At 47.1% G+C, this 22,362-nt stretch overlaps 1 protein-coding gene across 1 annotated transcript; it reads left to right on the forward strand.

Annotated features, from left to right (window-relative positions):
- Positions 1-1,921: 1,921 nt before the first annotated feature.
- On the forward strand, positions 1,922-15,632 carry LOC134966860 (chymotrypsin-like elastase family member 2A). Its single transcript, XM_063943901.1, has 8 exons — positions 1,922-1,961; positions 3,362-3,450; positions 6,223-6,320; positions 9,688-9,816; positions 10,693-10,829; positions 13,414-13,559; positions 14,795-14,947; positions 15,615-15,632. Exons 1-8 carry the CDS (start codon positions 1,922-1,924, stop codon positions 15,630-15,632), a joined length of 810 nt encoding a protein of 269 aa, XP_063799971.1.
- The last annotated feature ends 6,730 nt before the right edge of the window (positions 15,633-22,362 follow it).

Here is a 22,362-nt window from a genome sequence, read left to right on the forward strand (position 1 = left end):
GCTTCCATTCTGAGGGCCAGGAGTTTTTCTGAGGCGGTTGTTCAAACTATGCTGAAGGCCCGTAAGCCGGCTTCTGCTCGGATCTACCATAGGGTCTGGAATGCTTACTTTACTTGGTGTGTGTCTCACAATCATGACGTTTTCAAGTTTAGTACGGCCAAAATATTGGCTTTTCTACAACAGGGCCAAGACTTAGGCTTGCGTCTGGCCTCCCTCAAGGTTCACATTTCTGCCCTGTCGGTTCGGTTTCAGAGAAAGATTGCCACACACCTGATGTCCATACGTTCACTCAGGGTGTGTTGCTGATTCAGCCTCCTTATGTGCCGCCTGTGGCCCCTTGGGACTTGTCGGTAGTTTTGGAGGCCTTGCAAGTGTCTCCTTTTGAGCCTCTTGCCCCTGCTGACCTTAAGTGGCTTTCCCTTAAGGTTCTATTCCTGCTAGCTATTGCTTCAGCTAGAAGGATCTCGGACTTGGGTGCCTTATCCTGTAAGTCTTCCTATTTGATTTTTCACCGTGACCGGGCGGTTCTTAGAACGCGTCCAGGTTATTTGCCTAAGGTGGTGTCTTCTTTCCACCTTAACCAGGAGATTGTGATTCCGGCCTTCAATTCTCCTGAGTTGTCTCCCAAAGACCGGTCTTTGGATGTGGTACGGGCTCTCCGTATCTATGTGAAGAGAACTTCCTCCGTTCGGAAATCTGATTCTCTGTTTGTTTTGTTTGGTTTTCACAAACGTGGCTGGCCTGCTTCCAAGCAGACCCTGGCCAGAAGGATTAGAATGGTGATTGCACATGCTTATGTGCAGGCTGGTCGTCCAGCTCCTGCTACAATTAAGTCCCATTCTACTCGGTCGGTTGGACCTACTTGGGCGGCCCACCGTGGTGCGACCCTTGAACAATTGTGCAAGGCGGCTACGTGGTCCTCAGGAAACACGTTTATAAAGTTCTATGTCTTTGATACCGCCGCTTCCCAGGATGCTTCCTTTGTACGCCGGGTTCTTGTGCCCGCTACAGTGCGTTCCCTCCTATAAGGAACTGCTTTAGGACATCCCCGATGTTAATCCTTGTGGAGCCCAGTGTACCCCGCAGCAGAAAACGAGATTTATGGTAAGAACTTGCCGTTGTTAAATCTATTTCTGCGAGGTACACTGGGCTCCACAAGGCACCCACCCTGACGCACTTAGCTTCTTTGGGTTGGTATTGGCATAGCCATTGACACCCTCTCCTGTGGTGTGTGGTGTACTTGGCTGCGAGCGGTTGTCGTCTCTGGTACATGCTACTGCATTGGGCTGGTTAACGAAACTGAGCTCCCTGTGCATGGAGGCGGGGTTATAGAGGAGGCGGCGCTGAACATCTTGGGAACAGTCAAAAGCTTTGAGCCTGTTGGTGCCTCGGATCAAGATCCTACTCTACACCCCGATGTTAATCCTTGTGGAGCCCAGTGTACCTCGCAGAAAGAGATTTAACAACGGTAAGTTCTTACCATAAATCTTGTTTTATTTGACCTTAAAGTGCACTGTAAATGCACAACTTATTCCTAACAAATAGTGTTTTCATATTTTAGAATATATAATGATCAAGAATTAAGCTAGTGATGAAAATAAACCTTTCTTAATGAGTAAAATGCGATTAATTCTATTCCTATCCTTCTTCAAATCGTTTTCAGTTTCTTGGCAGATGGAAAATGAAATGTGTAACCCGGGCCGGAGTGTTGCATAATACAAACAAGGTTAGTGCAATGCAGATCTGTGCGGTCTCTACGTAGCTCATGATATAGGTCGGTAGTAGTCGTTTCGGATGGTGAGAAAAAATAAACATGTTTTCTCTTGTAGATAAGACTTATATTTAGCTTTCCACTGGGGAGTGTTCATGGGGATATTTGGGATAAATACCCCCCGAGGTGGGCAGCCTATATCATTCTGACATGGCTTCTCTGCTCGCGGTGCTGCTGTTGGCTGTTGGGGGTATGTACTGTACTATACATTGGGTTTTGGGGTGACACATGTACTGTAGGTATGTTCTATATTAGAAGCAATTAAGAGGGTAACCAAAGCATGAGACATCTGTTTTACTAACAGTCTGTGGGAATGCGGCAGGCTATCAGCAATTATATAGGTAAATATGAGCGTGTATCTGGGGAAACAGGTAACGATTTACTCTGTAAGTATATATGCCACAACTCCAGCAGGACAGACCTCTGAGTATCACAGGTGGAAGCCCTTGGAGTTCATGCTTATGTAGGGTGCACTGCTTTCAGGGGTGTGATATTAAAAACTGGTGTATAGGATGCCAGCATTCATAAGACCGACACTGGCATCTCGATGCTTAGAATCCCAACAGGAGTCAGATAAGTATGCTTACCCTCGCCCTTACACCCATAACCCCCCCTTTCTGCAGCCTAACCCTAACCCTCCCTTCCTGCAACCTAACCTTCCCCACACCCACAGCCCAACCCTCCCCCTTCCCACAGCCTAATCCTAACCCTCCCCAGGGGTGCCTAACCCTAACCTCCCCTGCCCACAGCCTAACCCTAACCCTCCCTTCCTGCAACCTAACCCTCCCTTCCTGCATCCTAACCCTCCCTTCCTGCAACCTAACCCTCCCTTCCTGCAACCTAACCCTTTCCTTTCCCACCCCCACAGCCTAACCCTCCCTACAGCCTAACCCTCCCTTCCCCGCAGCCTAACCCTAACCCTCCCCAGGGGTGCCTAACCCTAATCCCCCCTTCCTGCAACCTAACCCTAACCCACCCTTCCTGCAACCTAACCCTAACCTTTACCACCCCCCACAGCCTAACCCTCCCTGGTGGTGCCTAAACCTAACCCCCTACAGCTTAACCCTAACCCTCCCCAGGGGTGCCTAACCCTAACCCCCCCTGCCCACAGCCTAACCCTCCCTTGCTGCAACCTAACCCTAACCCACCCTTCCTGCAACCTAACCCTAATCTTTCCCACCCCCACAGCCTAACCCTCCCCGGTGGTTCCTAAACCTAGAACCCAAGTTCTTCTGACATAGTATCCACCCAGAGAAGGTTCCGTCCTCTGCAGGAGTCTTTAATGTGGAACAGGATATACTGGCCTGCGTTTCATGGGCTGTAACGGTCGCCTCACTGATCAATATGAAGGACATCTTTATACTAATCGTCAGGGGCAATATGCTGATTTGTCTGATACTTCTCATTGTGGGAGAGATGTATGAAGCCTTGTGGAGAGATAGGAGCTGATTGGTTGGTACTAACTGTCATGTTACAGGCTGTGATTGAAGAATGACAGGAGCTGATTGGCTGGTACTTTTCATTAAGGCTGACTCATGCAGAATTGTAACTGATTTCTGGTAACACCTACTGTATACTGGTTCTATGCAGCATATGGGTGCGGCGTTCCCACCTACAAGCCTCTGACATCCAGGGTGGTCAATGGGGAGGATGCAGCTCCCAACAGCTGGCCTTGGCAGGTAAGTGTCTTCTTCTGAATATTGTGTACTCTGACAGAGCGCAAGCCCTTGGGTCAACTGTATTCTGCATACTTTTTTTTTTAGTCACCTATTTTATTTTATTGAAAAGAAACAATGAGTACAATTAGCACACGCCAACAGTGGAATACAATAAAAACTGAAATAAACAGAAAATATATTGAAAAGGATTCCAACTAAAGAGAGCAGAATGAATGGAATCACAACAGAAAAACAAAATATGATATCAATCTGTGAGCAAGTAGGCATCAGTGAAGGCATAGAACAATAATCCATCATTGGACAGCCCAGTCAGTGGTTTGCAACAGGGGTATTAGTAAAGGCTTCAGAAACGGGGAGGGTGAGGGAGGGGAGGGAGACAAAAAAAACAGTCGGAGGGCCAGAAGGGAACAGACTGATAGATACAAAGACGCTCCATCATCGTCGGACTACAGGGGGGACCAGATTCCCTGATGGACGTGGTGACAAAGTTTTGGATTTGAAGATACTGGTAGAAATAAGAGTTTGGGAGAGAGGACTCCTGAAGCTCCGCAAAAGACTGAGGCGCTAAGCTGACAAGTACATGGTGAAGTTGGGTAATGCCTGCCGCCATCCAATTAGAGGCCATGAGAGGCGAGCAGCCGGGAAGAAAAGAGAGTTAGTGCCACAAAGGAGTTTGGGGTGAGGGGTAGGTAGAGTGGGAGAATTTAGTGGCCCAGACTGACAAAGTAAGGGCAGTAGTGGGAACCGACAAAGCACCTCCAGGTCTGAGTCGATGGGTGAGCCACGGAAGGTGGGAGATAGAAACAATCCGTGGAAGGTTACTTTCCATATCCACCCATCGTTTTGTGCCTCTTGGAAAGTGCCAGGCCACCAATTGACTAAGTTTGGAGGCGCAATAATATTTGGCCAATAACGGGAGGTCTAGGCCTCAGAGAGTTGAGCCTTTATGAAGGGTTTCTCTGCGGAGTGGGGGCTTCTTGTTGTTCATATATAAACTTACAGTATGAGGTTTGAAGAGACGTGAGGACTCGAGAAGGGACCGCTATAGGAAGGGTTTGAAAGAGGTACAGAAGTTTGGGTAAAACGGTCATTTTAATAACATTAATGTGGACAGATGAAGAGTTTTTGCCAACGAACAGGGGAGGGTAATTAGCTTTATATAGGGAGTCATAAGATTTAGTCCGAGAAATCCCAATATATTTAATGGAGTGCTGTCGCCACGTGAAAGAAAAGTTGAGCTTGAGAAGGTCCAGGGTAGAAGCTGGAATGTGCAAGGGAAGGGCCTCTGATTTGTCATGGTTGATCATATACCCTGAGAGACGGCCATTGAGAGATCGTTCTTTAAAAAGGCTGGGAAGGGAAAGAAAGGCACTAGTAAAGGTAAGGAGGACATCATCCGCAAAAAGGAAGATTATGTAGCAGGATTCTCCTATAGAGATGCCCGTAATGTCAGGATTGAGGGAGATATGGCACGTAAGAGGTTAAATAACCAGGGCGTAAATGAGTGGCCAGAGGGGGCACCCCTGCTGTATTCCATTTGAGATGGTCAACGGACTTGATGGATTGTAGTAGAGAGCTTGTATGGCCTGGAGAAATTTACCTTGAAAGCCGAACCTTCAAAGATTGTGATTCAGGAAGGACCAGGAAACCCTATTGAGGGCCTTCTCTGCAAGTAAGGCCAGGAGTAAGGAAGGGAGTTTAAGGATGTTAGAATGGTGACTAAAGTTAACTGTTCGTCTGGTATTAATCAGGGCCTGTCTAGAAGGGACAAAGCCCACCTGACCTTGGTGGATGAGGGAGGGGAGGAGAAGGTTCAGCCTGAAGGCAAGGATTTTTGCAAAAAGTTTAAACTCTGTGTTTAGGAGGGAAATTGGGCGATAATTTGATATCAGTTGATGGTCCTTGCCGGGTTTGAGAATAAATGTTATGATGGCTTTGTTGGTTTCTGGGAGAAAAAAGCTGCCATCTAAGACTTTATTAAAAGTTTGTGTAATATGAGGTACGAGATAACTCTCAAAAGTCTTGTACTAGGAAAAGGGGAGACCATCCGGTCCCTGCCCTTTAGAGAGCTTCTGGAGCTTGAGAGTTATAGGGCGGCATAGTGCAGTAGAGGTAGACTGGTCAATCTGGGCCAGAGTACAGGAAGCGAGATAATACGACGTGTATGGTCGGGGCGGGTGATGTAAGGTAAGGTCCGGGAAATTATAAAGACTGGTGTAATAATCGGAGAAAAATTAGTTGATCTCAAAGGGGTAATAATGAAGATTACCCATTGGGTCTTTAAGAGAGGCTATAGTTGAAGTTACGGGCCTTGAGGCAGTTGGCAAGAAGGGTTTCGGCCTTGTTACTCTTCTCGAAAAACCGCTGATTTAACCAGCAAAGTGACTTATCGATTTTCTCTGAGAGGACTGGATTAAGTGTCGCCCTTGTCTCAACGTTCAAACGTCAGGAGGGCCGAGAGACTGGGAAGTCCAACAGATCAAATGTGGAAGTGACAGAAGAGTGATCGGACCAGGGGTTGTGGGTGATCATGAAGTTGAGTAAATGCCTGGAGGCCAGGGGGCCGCAAAATAAGAGGTCAATCCTAGAATAGGTGCGGTGAGGGGCAGAATAGTAAGTATAATCCCTGAAGGTGGGGTTGAGAGCATGCCAAGTGTCTATGTATTCTGCATACATTTTAAGGACTACTAAATAGTACTTATTGTGTGACATACTGTTACATCACAGCTGCACAATTTACTTGCACTCAGTACAATTGTGTCTTACTAACAGGTGTCGCTCCAGTACACATCTGGCGGTTACTGGTACCACACTTGCGGTGGAACCGTGATAGCACCACAATGGGTCCTGACCGCCGCTCATTGCATCAGGTATGTATATGCTGCAGCGTGGCGCAACCAGAACTTCATGGACTATCTTAGGATAAGAGAAACACTTTGTGTGTGGTACAAACTTTCAACACCAGAATGTTGATATGGATGGGTGTTCGGTATGTCAAATGTCGACAATCACAATGAGGACTTTGACATCACATTGACATTGCTATAATGTCGACATTGTGAATGTCAGCAGTCGGCACGTCAACCAATCGGTTTCCCTTTGTTGAGGTAAGGATCCCTAACATAGGCAAGTGCAGGGGGGTTTCCTGTTGCCCACCACATCATGCAGTGTAAGGGACAGAGCAGAGCTGCTGTACATGCCCAGTGGTAGTAGCTTCTCCTCCCAAGATTGCTGTGTGTGTGTGTGGATCTGAGCCCTCAGTCAGTGCACTGGACCAGAGAGTAGCTACCAGGAAGAAGAGACAGGAGCCTTACCATGAGGTGGGAGAAGGTGTGCTTAGCAAGTGCAGTACTGGTTCTATAATGTTTGTGTATTTTGTTATTATGGCATGTTTAACCTTTTCCTGACCACTTATTTATATAATTTAAATGTTTGATACCGCCTATAGTATAGACCATCTATAGTGTTAAATATTAATACTGTATTCCATAGGCGTTTCTATAATGGGTGCAGTGTGTGCGGTGCACATGGGACCCTGGATCCAGGGGGGGCCCACACCGCACACACTGCACACATATATTATACTTACCCCTCCAGAGTCCCCCGACAGCGGCCCTTTACTGCAGACAGAAATCACTCGGAAAATGGCCGCCACAGAAAATGGAAAATGGCCACCACGGCCATTTCCGAGTGATTTGCGCATGCGCACTGTAGATATCCCCGGGAACAAGGCGCATTATGCCAGAGTATACTGCTGCCGGAGATGAGGGGGCCCGCGACGGGGGCTGCACGGGGGGCCCTCCACTCCTTAAAACGTCCCTGCTGTATTCCATACAGTATCCATGTATAAAAAGACCATTGCTTACATTAATGTCTAGGGTCATTACGAGGCTCTTCTACCGCTCCCCCAGACTACGGCACTTGCTCCAATGTTCGGCAGAGTGGACATTGTGGAAGGCATTTGGAAACCCCCCCTCTAGAAACCCTGCGTTTGCCCCTGCATAACCTTAACTCTAAAATTGGTATATAAAAAAATTGTCTTTTTCGTCAGTGTTGACATTATGTCATGTCGGCTAGCTGCCATTGTTGACCCTGGCATCCTCGTTTGTGCATGTGTGCTCGGCAGAGGGGCGCAAGAGCACAGAGCATGGGGGCATGCCACGAGTCAAGGGGGCGTGGACTCGTGCCCCCCTTGCTCTGTGTTGCTGGACCTGTATTGCTGGAAGCGCAGACTTTAGAACGCACCGATAGTGACATGGAAGGCGGTGTGGGCGTGGCTCTGTGGGGAGGAGGGGTTACGTCATTCATGTGAGATAAAAAAGAAGGCGGGATTAATGATGAACTCGGAGGAACCTGATGAGGGGCTACCAGGGATAGTGGTCACTTACTGAGAGATAAGTGATATGATGGCTGAGGGCCTATAGGGCCCGTTTCTGATTTGTACGCTAATGCTGCCTCAAATGCGATCGTGGGCGCAGCTAAGGTGCTAAAATATACAAATGCTATTTTAAGCAGTCTCCGCGTGTGTGAGCGTGAGATGTACTGTGTAACAGTGAAACCGCCCATTTTACTTATCTGAGTGTTGTGCACATCTGCAGGATATGACAGGCACACTACAACATCGGTTAAACATCGGTAGCTCGCGTATGTCCTGGGTCACACAGATAGAATTCTGTAACTTTCAACAAATATGGCCGCTGTGGCAGTGGGGCAGCAGCAAGAGAGAACCCGCGCACATGCAGAAGCCCGCCCCCAGACACGCCCACACACAGAAGCCCACACACAGAAGCCCGTCCATGACATGCCCATACGCAGAAGACCACTCCCAGACACGCCCATACGCAGAAGTCCACCCCCAGACACGCCCACACACAGATGCTATTTGCATTTAATTTTGGCTACCATTACTGTGATACCATCTTTATTGCACACACTTAGAGGTAAATGAATTACAGCGGCACGGATTGTTACTGAGGTGAAGCAGGAAGAGACATCGACAAGATGTATAAATATCATGTTTGCCGAAGCGGCCTCTGGCGATGACCCCCTGAGCGCACAGCGCATCAGCATAGTGCTGACCCGCTGGCCTACGGGGCATCAACGCCGTGTTTATTGGGCGTCGATGCACCGTTTGGGGGGGCGCTGTCTGGACAATAGAGGCATGTCTGGACCATTTGTGGGGCGGGCCACGGCAACTGCGTGACATCACCTGCAGCCGCTGTGAGCCTATGGCGGGTACCCATCTGCCTTTGCAGCTAGGCTGTGAAGGCAATGGGCTACCCTAATCATGCAAGCGTTTCGCTGCTTAATGAAACGTTCGCATGTTAGCGCGCGCGCGCGCGGGGGGGGGGGGGAATCAGGATCCGGCATGCGGGGGTCACTGGCCTTGTGCTGGGCGTCCCCCCACATATTAGTGTAAAGAGTTGTAGTTGTGTAATTTTTCGCACAACTACAACTCAAGTTGAATTAGACCCTTAGTACAGTACCGGCTTGATCCCCAGTCGCACGCACTTGCTGATGCTCATGGAGTTCAGCGATTTCTTTGCTACTGCTTGGTCTTTAGACCCAGTCGGTGACCGTGACACACCTGCGGCTAGCTAGTCATCACCCTACCGATTACCGCCCAGAAACACCCGTCTGTATTGCATGGATCTGCGTGCAGTATTGATCTGTGTCTTTGGGCCTAATTCATGTTTGTATGTAAATGTATTTGCAATTGACGCCACTCACCGTTACCTGTCCCAAATGGTCCTTCCTGCGAGCGGCATCTCAAATGCACCTTTACACATGCGCAGTGAGATCGCGGCACATGCGCAGTCTGCCCATAAATGCTCGCTTATGTGAACAACAGCTTTTGCGTGCAAACATGAATTAGGATCTTTGTGCGTTAACCAACGGGGGACGCATGCACAGTGCGGCTCGGAACGCATACACAGACTGAAAACATTGACCGCTTGCGTATGATGCCGGCATAGCGTTCACCTCTGAACACTGTGCCGGTCCTTTTGACATCCGGCACTCTTCCCTGTTAGGGGGAATATCTCTGCACGTCCTGCATGGTGGTCATTTTCTGTGTTGATGATGATGACGGCAGCAGTTAATATATCTAGATTAAAAGTTGAATATGTGCAACTTAAAATACACATGTACAATCGCAGTGTTCTAGCCATATAAGTGTCTGGCTGTCACTTGATTTGGGGTCTTACCTGTGAATATGACTATGTTTTCTCCCCCCAGTTCATCCAATACGTACAGAGTACAGGTCGGGAGGCACAACCTGAGACAGAACGAGCCAGAGGCCAGGACAATCAGCGTGGTCAAACTCATTAACCACCCCAGGTGGATCTCCATCTTGCTGTCCAATGGGTAATCATCCACATATCTGAGCATACTACCTACACAGTCTATAGCTATTAAAAGCTGTTAGAAAATTAGTTCTGTCATATAAGAACTCTCTCCATCCAAATAAATACATAAATCAGCACGGAAATGTAAAAGCAGATCCAAAGTTATTTTTTAATGATTGATAATTAAGTATCACATGGCATGTGATGTGAGCGGTAAGGCCTTTGAATGCTTCTCTGAGCTCTAGCATAAATCCCTCCCCCCTCCCCATCACATGACTTGTTGAGAGTTGTGAGCCTGTGCCTGTATAGCAGATTTACTGAGTCTGGTATCCATACGGTTTCCCTCCAGAGAGATTTTGAAAAAGAGATTTGTATGAAAACAGCTACTTTACAATGTCTCTTATACGGTATATCTTTTTTTTTTTTTATGGAGAACTGGCCGCAATTTTTTCCCCCCAATCTCCCACTAGCAAATCCTACCGTGTTAGTGCTAGTATACTTACCGAACAGGTGTCGGGAACCTGTGCGTCGGGATGCCGCTGTCGGTATTCTGACTGCCAGTATCCCAAGCACTGGGATCCTGATACCAACCCTTAGTATAATATGTTCTATCACTAGGAATAAGATTTATGTGTTGTATGTCTGTAGCTTTAGTGTCTATTAGTTATGTTCTAATTACTGATAGAGGGTGCCCCTCCCCAATAAAAAATAAAGTCTTCTCCCTGGGTACTAATCGTTCATGCCAGGGAGCTGACATGACTTGTGGAAAGTGGCACGGTGCTGATTCTGAGATATAAATCACAGTCACTATTAAATACCTTCTTGCCCCTGTTACACTGTCAGTGCAATAACTCACTAACGTGACTTTCACAATTTCTAATGTTACACCCAACAGAAATGATATTTCCCTCATCAAGCTGGCCGAACCGCTGGAATATAATGACATCATCCAGCCAGCGTGCTTGCCCGCTGCCGGCTACATCCTGCCCCACAATTTGGGCTGTTACACCACAGGCTGGGGAAATGTTCAGAGTAAGTATAAACTAAAGGTCCATAGTACACACCAGAAGATTTTTTCCATAGATATGAGCGATAACGACGGTTGTGAACGATCAAATCGTTCCGATACTTCTAGTGTGTACACAGCCAACGATGAACGATGCGTGGTCGTTGGGAGGAGGTTGTCAGTCATCCATGCATGCATGTAGTGTAGGGTATAGAGGGGTCAGGGATGTAGTGTAGGGTATAGAGGGGTCAGGGATGTAGTGTAGGTTATAGAGGGGTCAGTGATGTAGTGTAGGGTGTAGAGGGGTCAGTGATGTAGTGTAGGGTATAGAGGGGTCAGGGATGTAGTGTAGGGTATAGAGGGGTCAGGGATGTAGTGTAGGTTATAGAGGGGTCAGTGATGTAGTGTAGGGTATAGAGGGGTCAGGGATGTAGTGTAGGTTATAGAGGGGTCAGTGATGTAGTGTAGGGTATAGAGGGGTCAGTGATGTAGTGAAGGGTATAGAGGGGTCAGTGATGTAGTGTAGGGTGTAGAGGGGTCAGTGATGTAGTGTAGGGTATAGAGGAGTCAGGGATGTAGTGTAGGGTATAGAGGGGTCAGGGATGTAGTGTAGGGTATAAAGGGGTCAGGGATGTAGTGTAGGGTATAGAGGGGTCAGAGATGTGGTGTAGGGTATAGAGGGGTCAGTGATGTAGTGCAGGGTATAGAGGGGTCAGGGATGTAGTGTAGGGTATAGAGAGGTCAGTGATGTAGTGTAGGGTGTAGAGGGGTCAGTGATGTAGTGTAGGGTGTAGAGGGGTCAGTGATGTAGTGTAGGGTGTAGAGGGGTCAGTGATGTAGTGTAGGGTGTAGAGGGGTCAGTGATGTAGTGTAGGGTATAGAGGAGTCAGTGATGTAGTATACGGTATATAGGGGGCAGTGATGTAGTGTAGGGTATAGAGGGGTCAGGGATGTAGTGTAGGTTGTATAGGGGTCAGTGATGTAGCGTAGGGTATAGAGGGGGTCAGGGATGTAGTGTAGGTTATAGAGGGGTCAGTGATGTAGTGTAGGGTATAGAGGGGTCAGGGATGTAGTGTAGGTTATAGAGGGGTCAGTGATGTAGTGTAGGGTATAGAAGGGGTCAGGGATGTAGTGTAGGTTATAGAGGGGTCAGTGATGTAGTGTAGGGTATAGAGGGGTCAGTGATGTAGTGTAGGGTATAGAGGGCTCAGGGATGTAGTGTAGGGTATAGAGGGATCAGGGATGTAGTGTAGGGTAGAGAGGGGTCAGTGATGTAGTGTAGGGTATAGAGGGGTCAGGGATGTAGTCTAGGGTATAGAGGGGTCAGTGATACAGTGTAGGGTATAGAGCGGTCAGTGATGTAGTGAAGGGTATAGTGAGGTCAGTGATGTAGTGTAGGGTATAGAGGGGTCAATGATGTAGCGTAGGGTGTAGAGGGGTCAGCGATGTAGTGTAGGGTGTAGAGGGGTCAGTGATGTAGTGTAGGGTGTAGAGGGGTCAATGATGTAGTGTATGGTATAGAGGAGTCAGTGATGTAGTATACGGTATATAGGGGGCAGTGATGTAGTGTAGGGTATAGAGGGGTCAGGGATGTAGTGTAGATTATAGAGGGGTCAGTGATGTAGTGTAGGGTATAGAGGGGTCAGGGATGTAGTGTAGGTTATAGAGGGGTCAGTGATGTAGTGTAGGGTGTAGAGGGGTCAGTGATGTAGTGTAGGGTGTAGAGGGGTCAGTGATGTAGTGTAGGGTATAGAGGAGTCAGGGATGTAGTGTAGGGTATAGAGGGGTCAGGGATGTAGTGTAGGGTATAAAGGGGTCAGTGATGTAGTGTAGGGTATAGAGGGGTCAGAGATGTGGTGTAGGGTATAGAGGGGTCAGTGATGTAGTGCAGGGTATAGAGGGGTCAGGGATGTAGTGTAGGGTATAGAGAGGTCAGTGATGTAGTGTAGGGTGTAGAGGGGTCAGTGATGTAGTGTAGGGTGTAGAGGGGTCAGTGATGTAGTGTAGGGTATAGAGGAGTCAGTGATGTAGTATACGGTATATAGGGGGCAGTGATGTAGTATAGGGTATAGAGGGGTCAGGGATGTAGTGTAGGTTATATAGGGGTCAGTGATGTAGCGTAGGGTATAGAGGGGGTCAGGGATGTAGTGTAGGTTATAGAGGGGTCAGTGATGTAGTGTAGGGTATAGAGGGGTCAGGGATGTAGTGTAGGTTATAGAGGGGTCAGTGATGTAGTGTAGGGTATAGAAGGGGTCAGGGATGTAGTGTAGGTTATAGAGGGGTCAGTGATGTAGTGTAGGGTATAGAGGGGTCAGGGATGTAGTGTAGAGTATAGAGGGGTCAGTAAAAGTACTAATCCCAAGTATTTAGTACACTAATAGTGAAGACACAAATGCAATCTACTGTAGGTAGAAAGAGGCAACGGTCAGAGGTCCGATATGGATGACCGTTGCAACACATCTGTACAAAGACATCTTGGCCCCCAAATCCTTGTGCTTGCTCTTAAAAACAGGAGCAATCGCACAAAAGAGGACGATCAACATAAGAGCAGCTGCAATGCGGTTTTCTACTTTTGCCCTCGCTGACTTCTGTATCTGACCCACATTTCAGCTGGTGGACCCGCACCCGATGCCCTGCAGCAAGGTCTTCTCCTGGTGGTGGCCCACGCAACATGTTCTCAGTCTGACTGGTGGGGAAATACTGTGAACACTCGCATGATCTGCGCTGGCGGAGATGGAGTCGTGTCCAGCTGTAACGTACGTGAAACCATTCCTGGACATGTCCCCGTGTTTGGCATTTAATACCACATTATATGGGTTTTTTTTTTTTCACTTAACCAATGAAATATTCTCCCACTCAGTACAATATATAGTAGTGGCGGAAATCACTTTTCCTTTTTCTCTATTGCTGCTGATCTGTCCATCTAATGTCCATGGTGCAGATTACATTCCATGTACCGCTTACTGATTGTAAATTCCAAACAAGGAATCCTGTATCTCTGTCACTATTTAAAAATGCCCACTATAAAAGGGGTTGGTATCCACCAATTTCAGGTTCATACTTACCCCCCCCCCCACCCAAACTTTAATCCAGCCCTGCCCGTTGGGTTCATATATCACCTGTTGGGGAACCATGCCATCTATCAAGTGCCTCCTTAGTTAGGGAAATAAGTCATTTCTTCATTTCTTTCAGAACTCACACACGTAATAGGCTGTGAGAACATCTAAACTCGCATGTACTGTAACTCGCATTTTCACATGTGTAAAAGTTATAAAAAAGTTAAAAATCAGAGAAAAAAAACTACATGAAGAATTCCCCACTCCCCCCCAAAGCATAAAGCATAACCAGAGCGGGCTGTTTGAGTCAACTTTGGTTCAAACAAATATAGGAAAAAAAAGTGTAGGGTTCCCCTGTATTTAATGAATTAGTACCGGGCTCTTGGAGCCGGCCTTGGTTCTAAACATACGAGGTCCAAAACGTGGGAACACACACTTGATGGCGTCCCCTGGCCAAAACATTCTCCCCCCTAACAAGTCAACTCAGGCCAAGGATTCCTGGGGAAGTGGGAAGCCCACCAATAACGGGGTCCCCCCTCTCCAGGGCACTCAAGGCCTGGGCTGAAGTCCGGGGCTGTCCCCGGCATCCCTGGGCGTTGGGTGCCAAGTTGATAGCATTTCTGTAAAGTTAGATAAAAATTGTCTTTTACGGGACTACAGGTTCTAGCAGGCCTCCCCCGCTTGCTGGTACTTGAAGAATTACAAGTACCAGCATGCGGGGCATAAGGGCCCGATGGTACTTATAGTCACCCTATAACCCAGCCGGACCTAGAGGAGCTATATGTGTATACAAATACATTAATGCGAATTCGTACTTGCGCCGTTACTCTCGCCCTATTACATGTAGCCCTACTTCTTTCAATGCTTGGTTAATATGACATATTTTCATTTGCTTCACTTGTGTGTTCACAAGAGCTTACACTTTTATATGACAGGGAGACTCCGGTGGACCCCTGAACTGCTTGAATGATCAAGGCTCATGGGAGGTCCATGGTGTCGTCAGCTTCGGCTCCTCTCTTGGATGTAACTACTACAAGAAGCCCTCTGTCTTCACTCGTGTCTCGGAGTACAATAGCTGGATTAGCACGGTAAGAGCCTGACGCTGCTCAGTACACCCTGTGGAGACCGTAGCCTAGACACAGCGCGCCTGATTCAGGTGCGGCCGGAAAGCGCATTACATTACCCGGAAGCAGCGATGCACAGATACGGTAATGCAGCAGGAGGCGCTTCCTGCATGCACATGTGATCAACCGACGTCTGCAGTCTTAGTATGGGTCCGACGACGCAGGGGGGCAGGTACTAATTGCCTGGGCTTGTTGAAGGGGCCTGGGTCTTCATTCCCCCTTCCTTCTTGTCAGCCCAGCTGTGGCATCTCTCTTAAGTGAGTCTGCCGCTGAGTGTGGTCCTCTGCCTGCAAGAGGGTTAGTGATCGCACTGTTCGCCCCCCTTGGATCTGTGCTTGGCTAAGTGGTGCACAGCGCCCCCATGTGCACACTGGCACCGCTGCGTGGCACATTAAAAGTATATTTTTCATGTGGTTTTTTTTTGTTTTAAAAAGGAGCGTGGTCACGCCTTTATGATTAGGCCACACCCACCTGCTTTACCGAGGTCTGTCCAATCTCTCTACGGTCCTGCAGATTATCCGTTTGACCACCGGCCTCCTATGTCTTGTGCAAGATCCATAATAGATGCACTGTACAGCATTGCGTTTGGAAATAAAAGATAATTGAAACAAATTATGACTTTATCTTTCAGACCATCGCCTCCAACTAGAGACCCGTGGGATCCGAAAATCAGAATGAGACATCAATGTTTTCCTATCATTTTATAATTTTGCAAACTGAGGATTAATAAATCCCATTGTTTCTCATTTCTGTAATAATAAAATGATGATTTGTCATTTACCGGACACATTGATATACAGTAATGTCATGTTATTTAACGTGGTCAGTTAGAGTTACATTGAGTTATGTGCTATGCTCTGGACCCGGCCTGCAGCGGGCGCATAGGACGAGCTGAGTACTCTGACAGCCTGACGTACCTGCCACGCCGGGGATATCAGACTGCGCTATGCTGGTTCCTGGGCCGGATTCCTCTATAGGTCGCTGTAGAACGACGGCCTGGGAGAGCGTATGGAGCATAAGAAGCACGCACAATTCTAATCTCTCTCTTCTGGGGAATAGGGGCCTCCAGACAATGACATTAGAGCACCAATAACACCAAAAAATAATATATATATATATATATATAGTATGTATTCATTTACCAGGATATCTTGTTAGCCACTCAAATGACAAGTTGCCCCCCCCCCCAACCGCTCAGAAATTGACACTTTTTTTTATTTAATAAAGTTTAAAAAGTATTTTTAAAGATATATTTAAAAATTGTATTTAAAGGAAAACATACCAAGGTTTTTTTTTTGCACCCCACCCCCTGACCCTGTGCCCATAGGGCCCTATTGTAATTTTACTTCCTACCCCCCATCACAAATATTCCTCCTAGTGGCATAAGATCCCCTGAAATAACAGATGCCCTGGCAGGACCCCCCCTCAGCCTCAATGGGCCCCAGTTATGTACCCCTGCTCCCCATGTGTCGCAAAGCGCCTTGAGTCCTGTTGGAGAAAGAGTGCTATATAAATAAAATTATTATTATTTTTTTAGATTATTATTAATATCCCCTCCACCATCCCGCACAAAAACGCAGGATTTCTAGAGGGGGGTTTCCAAAAGCAATCCACAATCTCCCACTCTGCAGAACATTGGAGTCTGGGGTAGAAGAACCTAGTAACGACCCTGGACAGTAATGTAAACATTGGTCTTTTTATTCACTGGATACTGTACTGAATATAGGGGCCAATTCAGTAAGGTTAGTGGATGCTGCTAATCAGCAGAATTTGCTAACCATTAGCACGCATGCTGTCCGGCGCTTCCCCCCTGCTTCAAGCAGAAATTGCGAACAGCACGCAATTTCTACTTGTTAGCAGAAATGAAGGATGACTCCTGCCAGCGCAGTTTAGCTGCGGCCACAGGAGTCCCGGCGCCATTTTTGTTGTCGCAGCGGCTGCGTGTGACTTCACGCAGCCGCTGCGGCCGCACAGCCCCGACACGCCCCTGTTCGCGCGTATCAGCCCACCGTTTGGGCTGGCACGCCCCTGCAACGTTCCATTTCCACCCAGAAAATGGAGCGTTGCCACCCCCCTCCCGCCTTGCGGCCCCTCTGCAAAAATTCCGTACGAATCGCTACTTGCGATTCATACTGAATTTGCCCCATAGTATTAATATTTAACACTATAGATTGTCTATAGCATAGGTTGTATCAAACAAACTGTATTTAATTCCTATAAATAAGATAAGTGGTCAGGAAAAGGTTAAACATCCCAAAATAAATAAATAAATAAATAAATACACAAACATAATAGAACCAGTACTGCACTTTCTAGCACACATTCTCCCACCTCATGGTAAGGCTCCTGTCTCTTCTTCCTGGTAGCTACTCTCTTGTCCAGTGCACTGATTGAGGACTCAGATCCACACACACAGCAAACTTGGTAGAAGAAGCTTCTACCACTGGGCATGTGCAGCAGCTCTGCTCTGTCCCTTACACTGCATGATGTGGCGGCAGCTCTAGTAATCATAGTATATACCATTGCTATTGTTGTCATACTTCAAACCACTTGCCAAGAGGAGGGGGGGGGGGGTTCCGGGCAACCAGAAACCCCCTCTGCGTTTGCCTATGCTAGTCCTGATGACACCACTCCATTAACAGCCCTCCGGTGTTATAGCCCTGCCGCCACCTTATTGCAGAGATGGGGGGCAATGGGGACCGATCACCAGTGATTAAACATAGGACAGTCTCTTATTAACAAAACAATATGAATACTTAGAATGGGTGTGAGAATAAATCCGGGTAGGTACTGTACATATTTCACCGCCATTTCTATATTCTCCGAGCACAGTGGTGGGAGATATCTCCTTATAGGATTCTGCTGAGATTTCCCTGGTTACCCGCAGACTGCAGCCGCTGGCGCAGGTTATTACAGACGTCTGCAGTACAATACCCATCGTTACTATATCTGTAGAATTGAAGGAAAAATAAAATAAAAGGCAACAGCCTTACTGGTTTATGGTGATATCGGATGTTCCAATGACAAGAAAACATGCTCAGAAAGATCGGCATATCGGGAAAATATATGCACAATGTCGGCCCCCGTGTAACGAAGCGCCGGTAGTTTATATTTATGGGTATTTAGTCAGTAAGGTGTATATGGTTATGGATCAATGGGTCCACATGGATTAGGTCGACAGTTAACAGGTCGACCACTATTGGCTAGCACTGACAAGGTCGACATAGGAAAAAGGTTTGATACATTAAAATGGTCGACACGGGACAGGTTGACACATGAAAAGGTCAACATGACATTTTAAAACTTTTTTGGTGTCCGTTCTTTTTGCGTAACATACCAGGAACCCCAATTAGTATACAGCGTCCCCTTGCATGGCGGGCAAGGTGCCTCGCACCACTACCGCTGCGCTCGGCACAGGTTACTATTCACAAACATAGTCCACGTGGATTCTAAAGTATGGAAAAGTTTTTTTTAAAAAGTCATGTTGACCTTTTCATGTGTCGACCAGTCCAGTGTCGACCATTTTAATGCGTCGACCATTTTCCAGTGTCGATCATGTCAATACCAATAGTGGTCGACATATTGACTAATCCGTGTCGACCTACCATCCAAATACCAGTTTATACTAGTAGTCTGCCCAGAGGGGTTTAATGTACAGCAAAGCTGGGGGTACAGGAGAGCTGGGACTTCCATGTTTTTGGAATGGAAAAGCAGGATGTCACATAGAAAGTACCCAGTCCCTGAGCTTTCCCTGAAATGTGTCTGTACTGTCATACCCCAGTCTGCTCATCCTTACCCCCCATGCTAAGTCACAGTATCTCCCTGCCAGAGCCGGCCCTAACCAATATGATGCCCTAGGCAAGATTTTGACTGGTGCCCCCTAGCACCACCGCTGGTTCCGCCTCTGTCCTTGCACCTCTTTCCCAGCACCACCACCCCTCATCCATAGCAGTCCTTATTTTGGTGTTTGTACCCCCTATATTTTAAATAGGAACAGTTCGCACATTTGGCGCACAGCCCAAAAAGGGGTGTGTTTTTGCTGGCAAGGGGCATGACCACACAACAGTAACCTCAATTCCAATTACGCCACACAGTACTGCAGTTTTATTCACATTTGATCATGCAATAGTGTCCATAATTCATATTACATCCCACTGTAGTATTACTTTACCTTATAAACATTACTCCTCACAGTAGAGCCTCTTATTCACATTACATCACACTAAATTGCCCCTTATTCACATTACACCACACCCTATTGCTCTTTATTCACATTACACGACACAGTAGTGCCCTTTCTATACGCAATGCCACATAGTAGAGCACCTTATACACATAATACCACACATTAGTAATGCCCCTTAAACATATGAGACACATTATTAATGTCCTTATAAACATAATGTGCCTTACACATTATGACAACCTTTATTAATGCCCTTTTACACATAATGTCCCTTACACATATGCCGCACATTATTAATGCTCTTATACACATAATGACACACATAGTGCCCCCTACACATTTGCTGCACATTATTAGTGCCCCTATACACATAATGAACACACATACAGTAGTACCCTGTTACACATATGCCGCACATTATTAATGCCCTTATACACATAATGACACACATAGTGCCCCTTACACATATGTTGCACATTATTAATACATTTTTACATGACACACATAATGCTCTTTACACATATTCCGAACACTACTGCACAACCAACCCACTCACATGCACACAGCACTCACACTGCCACTAACACTGCTTGGATACAGATGTGTCCTCATAAATCTTGCCTCAATGCTAACATCGGGCACATTTTTTTTTTATGAAAATGCAGCTTATTTGCACTGCTACAGTATGTGGCTAGGATGCACAAGCAGCTTCTGGTGATTAAAATGATATGCAGCATGCCTATATACTGTGTGAGACTGTGGCTGTATCTGCATATGAAATGCTACACACAGAATATATACTATAGGCATGCCGCATATCATTTTAATCAGCAGAAGCTGCTGATGCCCCTAGGCATATCAAATGCCCTAGGCAATTGCCTAGTTTGCCTATGCCTATGGCCGGCTCTGCTCCCTGCTGTGTTCAGGGGGACGTTACATGCCTGGTATCCTCATATATTGCCAATAAATATTAAGAAATGGCAAAAAAACACAACTAAACTGCAGTAACAAATTCTGACCACTTGGTGGAGAGACAATGGCCCTCATTCCGAGTTGTTCGCTCGTTATTTTTCTTCGCATCGGAGCGATTAGTCGCAAACTGCGCATGCGCAATGTTCGCAGTGCGCCTGCGCCAAGTAAATTAGCACACAAAAATAAGATTTTACTTACCGGTAAATCTATTTCTCGTAGTCCGTAGTGGATGCTGGGTACTCCGTAAGGACCATGGGATAGACGGGCTCCGCAGGAGACATGGGCACTTTAAGAAAGAATTTGGATTCTGGTGTGCACTGGCTCCTCCCTCTATGTCCCTCCTCCAGACCTCAGTTAGATAAACTGTGCCCAGAAGAGCTGACAGTACAAGGAAAGGATTTTGGAATCCAGGGCAAGACTCATACCAGCCACACCAATCACACCGTATAACATGTGATAACAACCCAGTCAACAGTATGATTATTAACAGAGCATCAGGTCATGCCTGATGCAACAGTAACTTAACCCTTATTTAAGCAATAACTATATACAAGTATTGCAGAAGAAGTCCGCACTTGGGACGGGCGCCCAGCATCCACTACGGACTACGAGAAATAGATTTACCGGTAAGTAAAATCTTATTTTCTCTAACGTCCTAGTGGATGCTGGGGACTCCGTAAGGACCATGGGGATTATACCAAAGCTCCCAAACGGGCGGGAGAGTGCGGATGACTCTGCAGCACCGATTGAGCAAACAATAGGTCCTCCTCAGCCAGGGTATCAAACTTGTAGAACTTTGCAAATGTGTTTGAACCTGACCAAGTAGCAGCCCGGCATAGTTGTAATGCCGAGACCCCTCGGGCAGCCGCCCAAGAAGAGCCCACCTTCCTATTGGAATGGGCTTTAACTGATTTTGGCAGCGGCAAACCAGTCCCAGAATGAGCCTGCTGAATCGTGTTACAGATCCAGCGAGCAATAGTTTGCTTTGAAGCAGGAGCACCAAGCTTGTTGGATGCATACAGGATAAACAGTGACTCCGTTTTCCTGACTCTAGCCGTTCTGGCTACATAAACCTTCAAAGCCCTGACCACAACCAGTAACTCGGAATCCTCCAAGTCACGAGTAGCCACAGGCACCACAATAGGTTGGTTCATATGAAAAGATGACACCACTTTTGGCAGAAATTGTGGACGGGTCCGCAATTTTGCTCTATCCATATGGAAAACCAGATAGGGGCTTTTATGTGACAAAGCCGCTAATTCTGACACACGCCTAGCCGAAGCCAAGGCTAATAGCATGACCACCTTCCACGTGAGATATTTTAACTCCACCGTTTTAAGTGGTTCAAACCAGTGTGATTTTAGGAAACTTAACACCACGTTAAGATCCCAAGGTGCCACTGGAGGCACAAAAGGAGGCTGAATATGCAGCACTCCCTTTACAAACGTCTGAACTTCTGGTAGAGAAGCCAACTGTTTTTGAAAGAAAATGGATAGGGACGAAATCTGGACCTTAATGGAGCCCAATTTTAGGCCCAAATTCACTCCTGACTGTAGGAAGTGAAGGAAACGGCCCAGCTGGAATTCCTCTGTAGGAGCATTCCTGGCCTCACACCAAGAAACATATTTTCGCCATATACGGTGATAATGTTTAGCTGTCACATACTTCCTAGCCTTTATCAGCGTAGGAATGACCTCGTCCGGAATGCCCTTTTCTGCTAGAATCCGGCGTTCAACCACCATGCCGTCAAACGTAGCCGCGGTAAGTCTTGGAACAGACAGGGCCCCTGTTGCAACAGGTCCTGTCTTAGAGGAAGAGGCCACGGGTCCTCTGTGAGCATTTCTTGCAGATCTGGATACCAGGTCCTTTGTGGCCAATCTGGAACAATGAGGATTGTTCTCACTCCTCTTTTTCTTATTATCCTCAGCACCTTGGGTATGAGAGGAAGAGGAGGAAATACATAGACCGACTGGAACACCCACGGTGTCACCAGGGCGTCTACCGCTATTGCTTGAGGGTCTTTTGACCTGGCGCAATACCTCTGTAGTTTTTTGTTGAGGCGGGATGCCATCATGCCCACCTGTGGCAGTTCCCACCGATTTGTGATCTGTGTGAAGACTACCTGATGAAGTCCCCACTCTCCCGGGTGGAGGTCGTGTCTGGTGAGGAAGTCTGCTTCCCAGTTGTCCACTCCCGGGATGAACACTGCTGACAGAGCGCT

Source organism: Pseudophryne corroboree, chromosome 10, assembly GCF_028390025.1.
Source record: "Pseudophryne corroboree isolate aPseCor3 chromosome 10, aPseCor3.hap2, whole genome shotgun sequence".
Taxonomy (NCBI): domain Eukaryota; kingdom Metazoa; phylum Chordata; class Amphibia; order Anura; family Myobatrachidae; genus Pseudophryne; species Pseudophryne corroboree.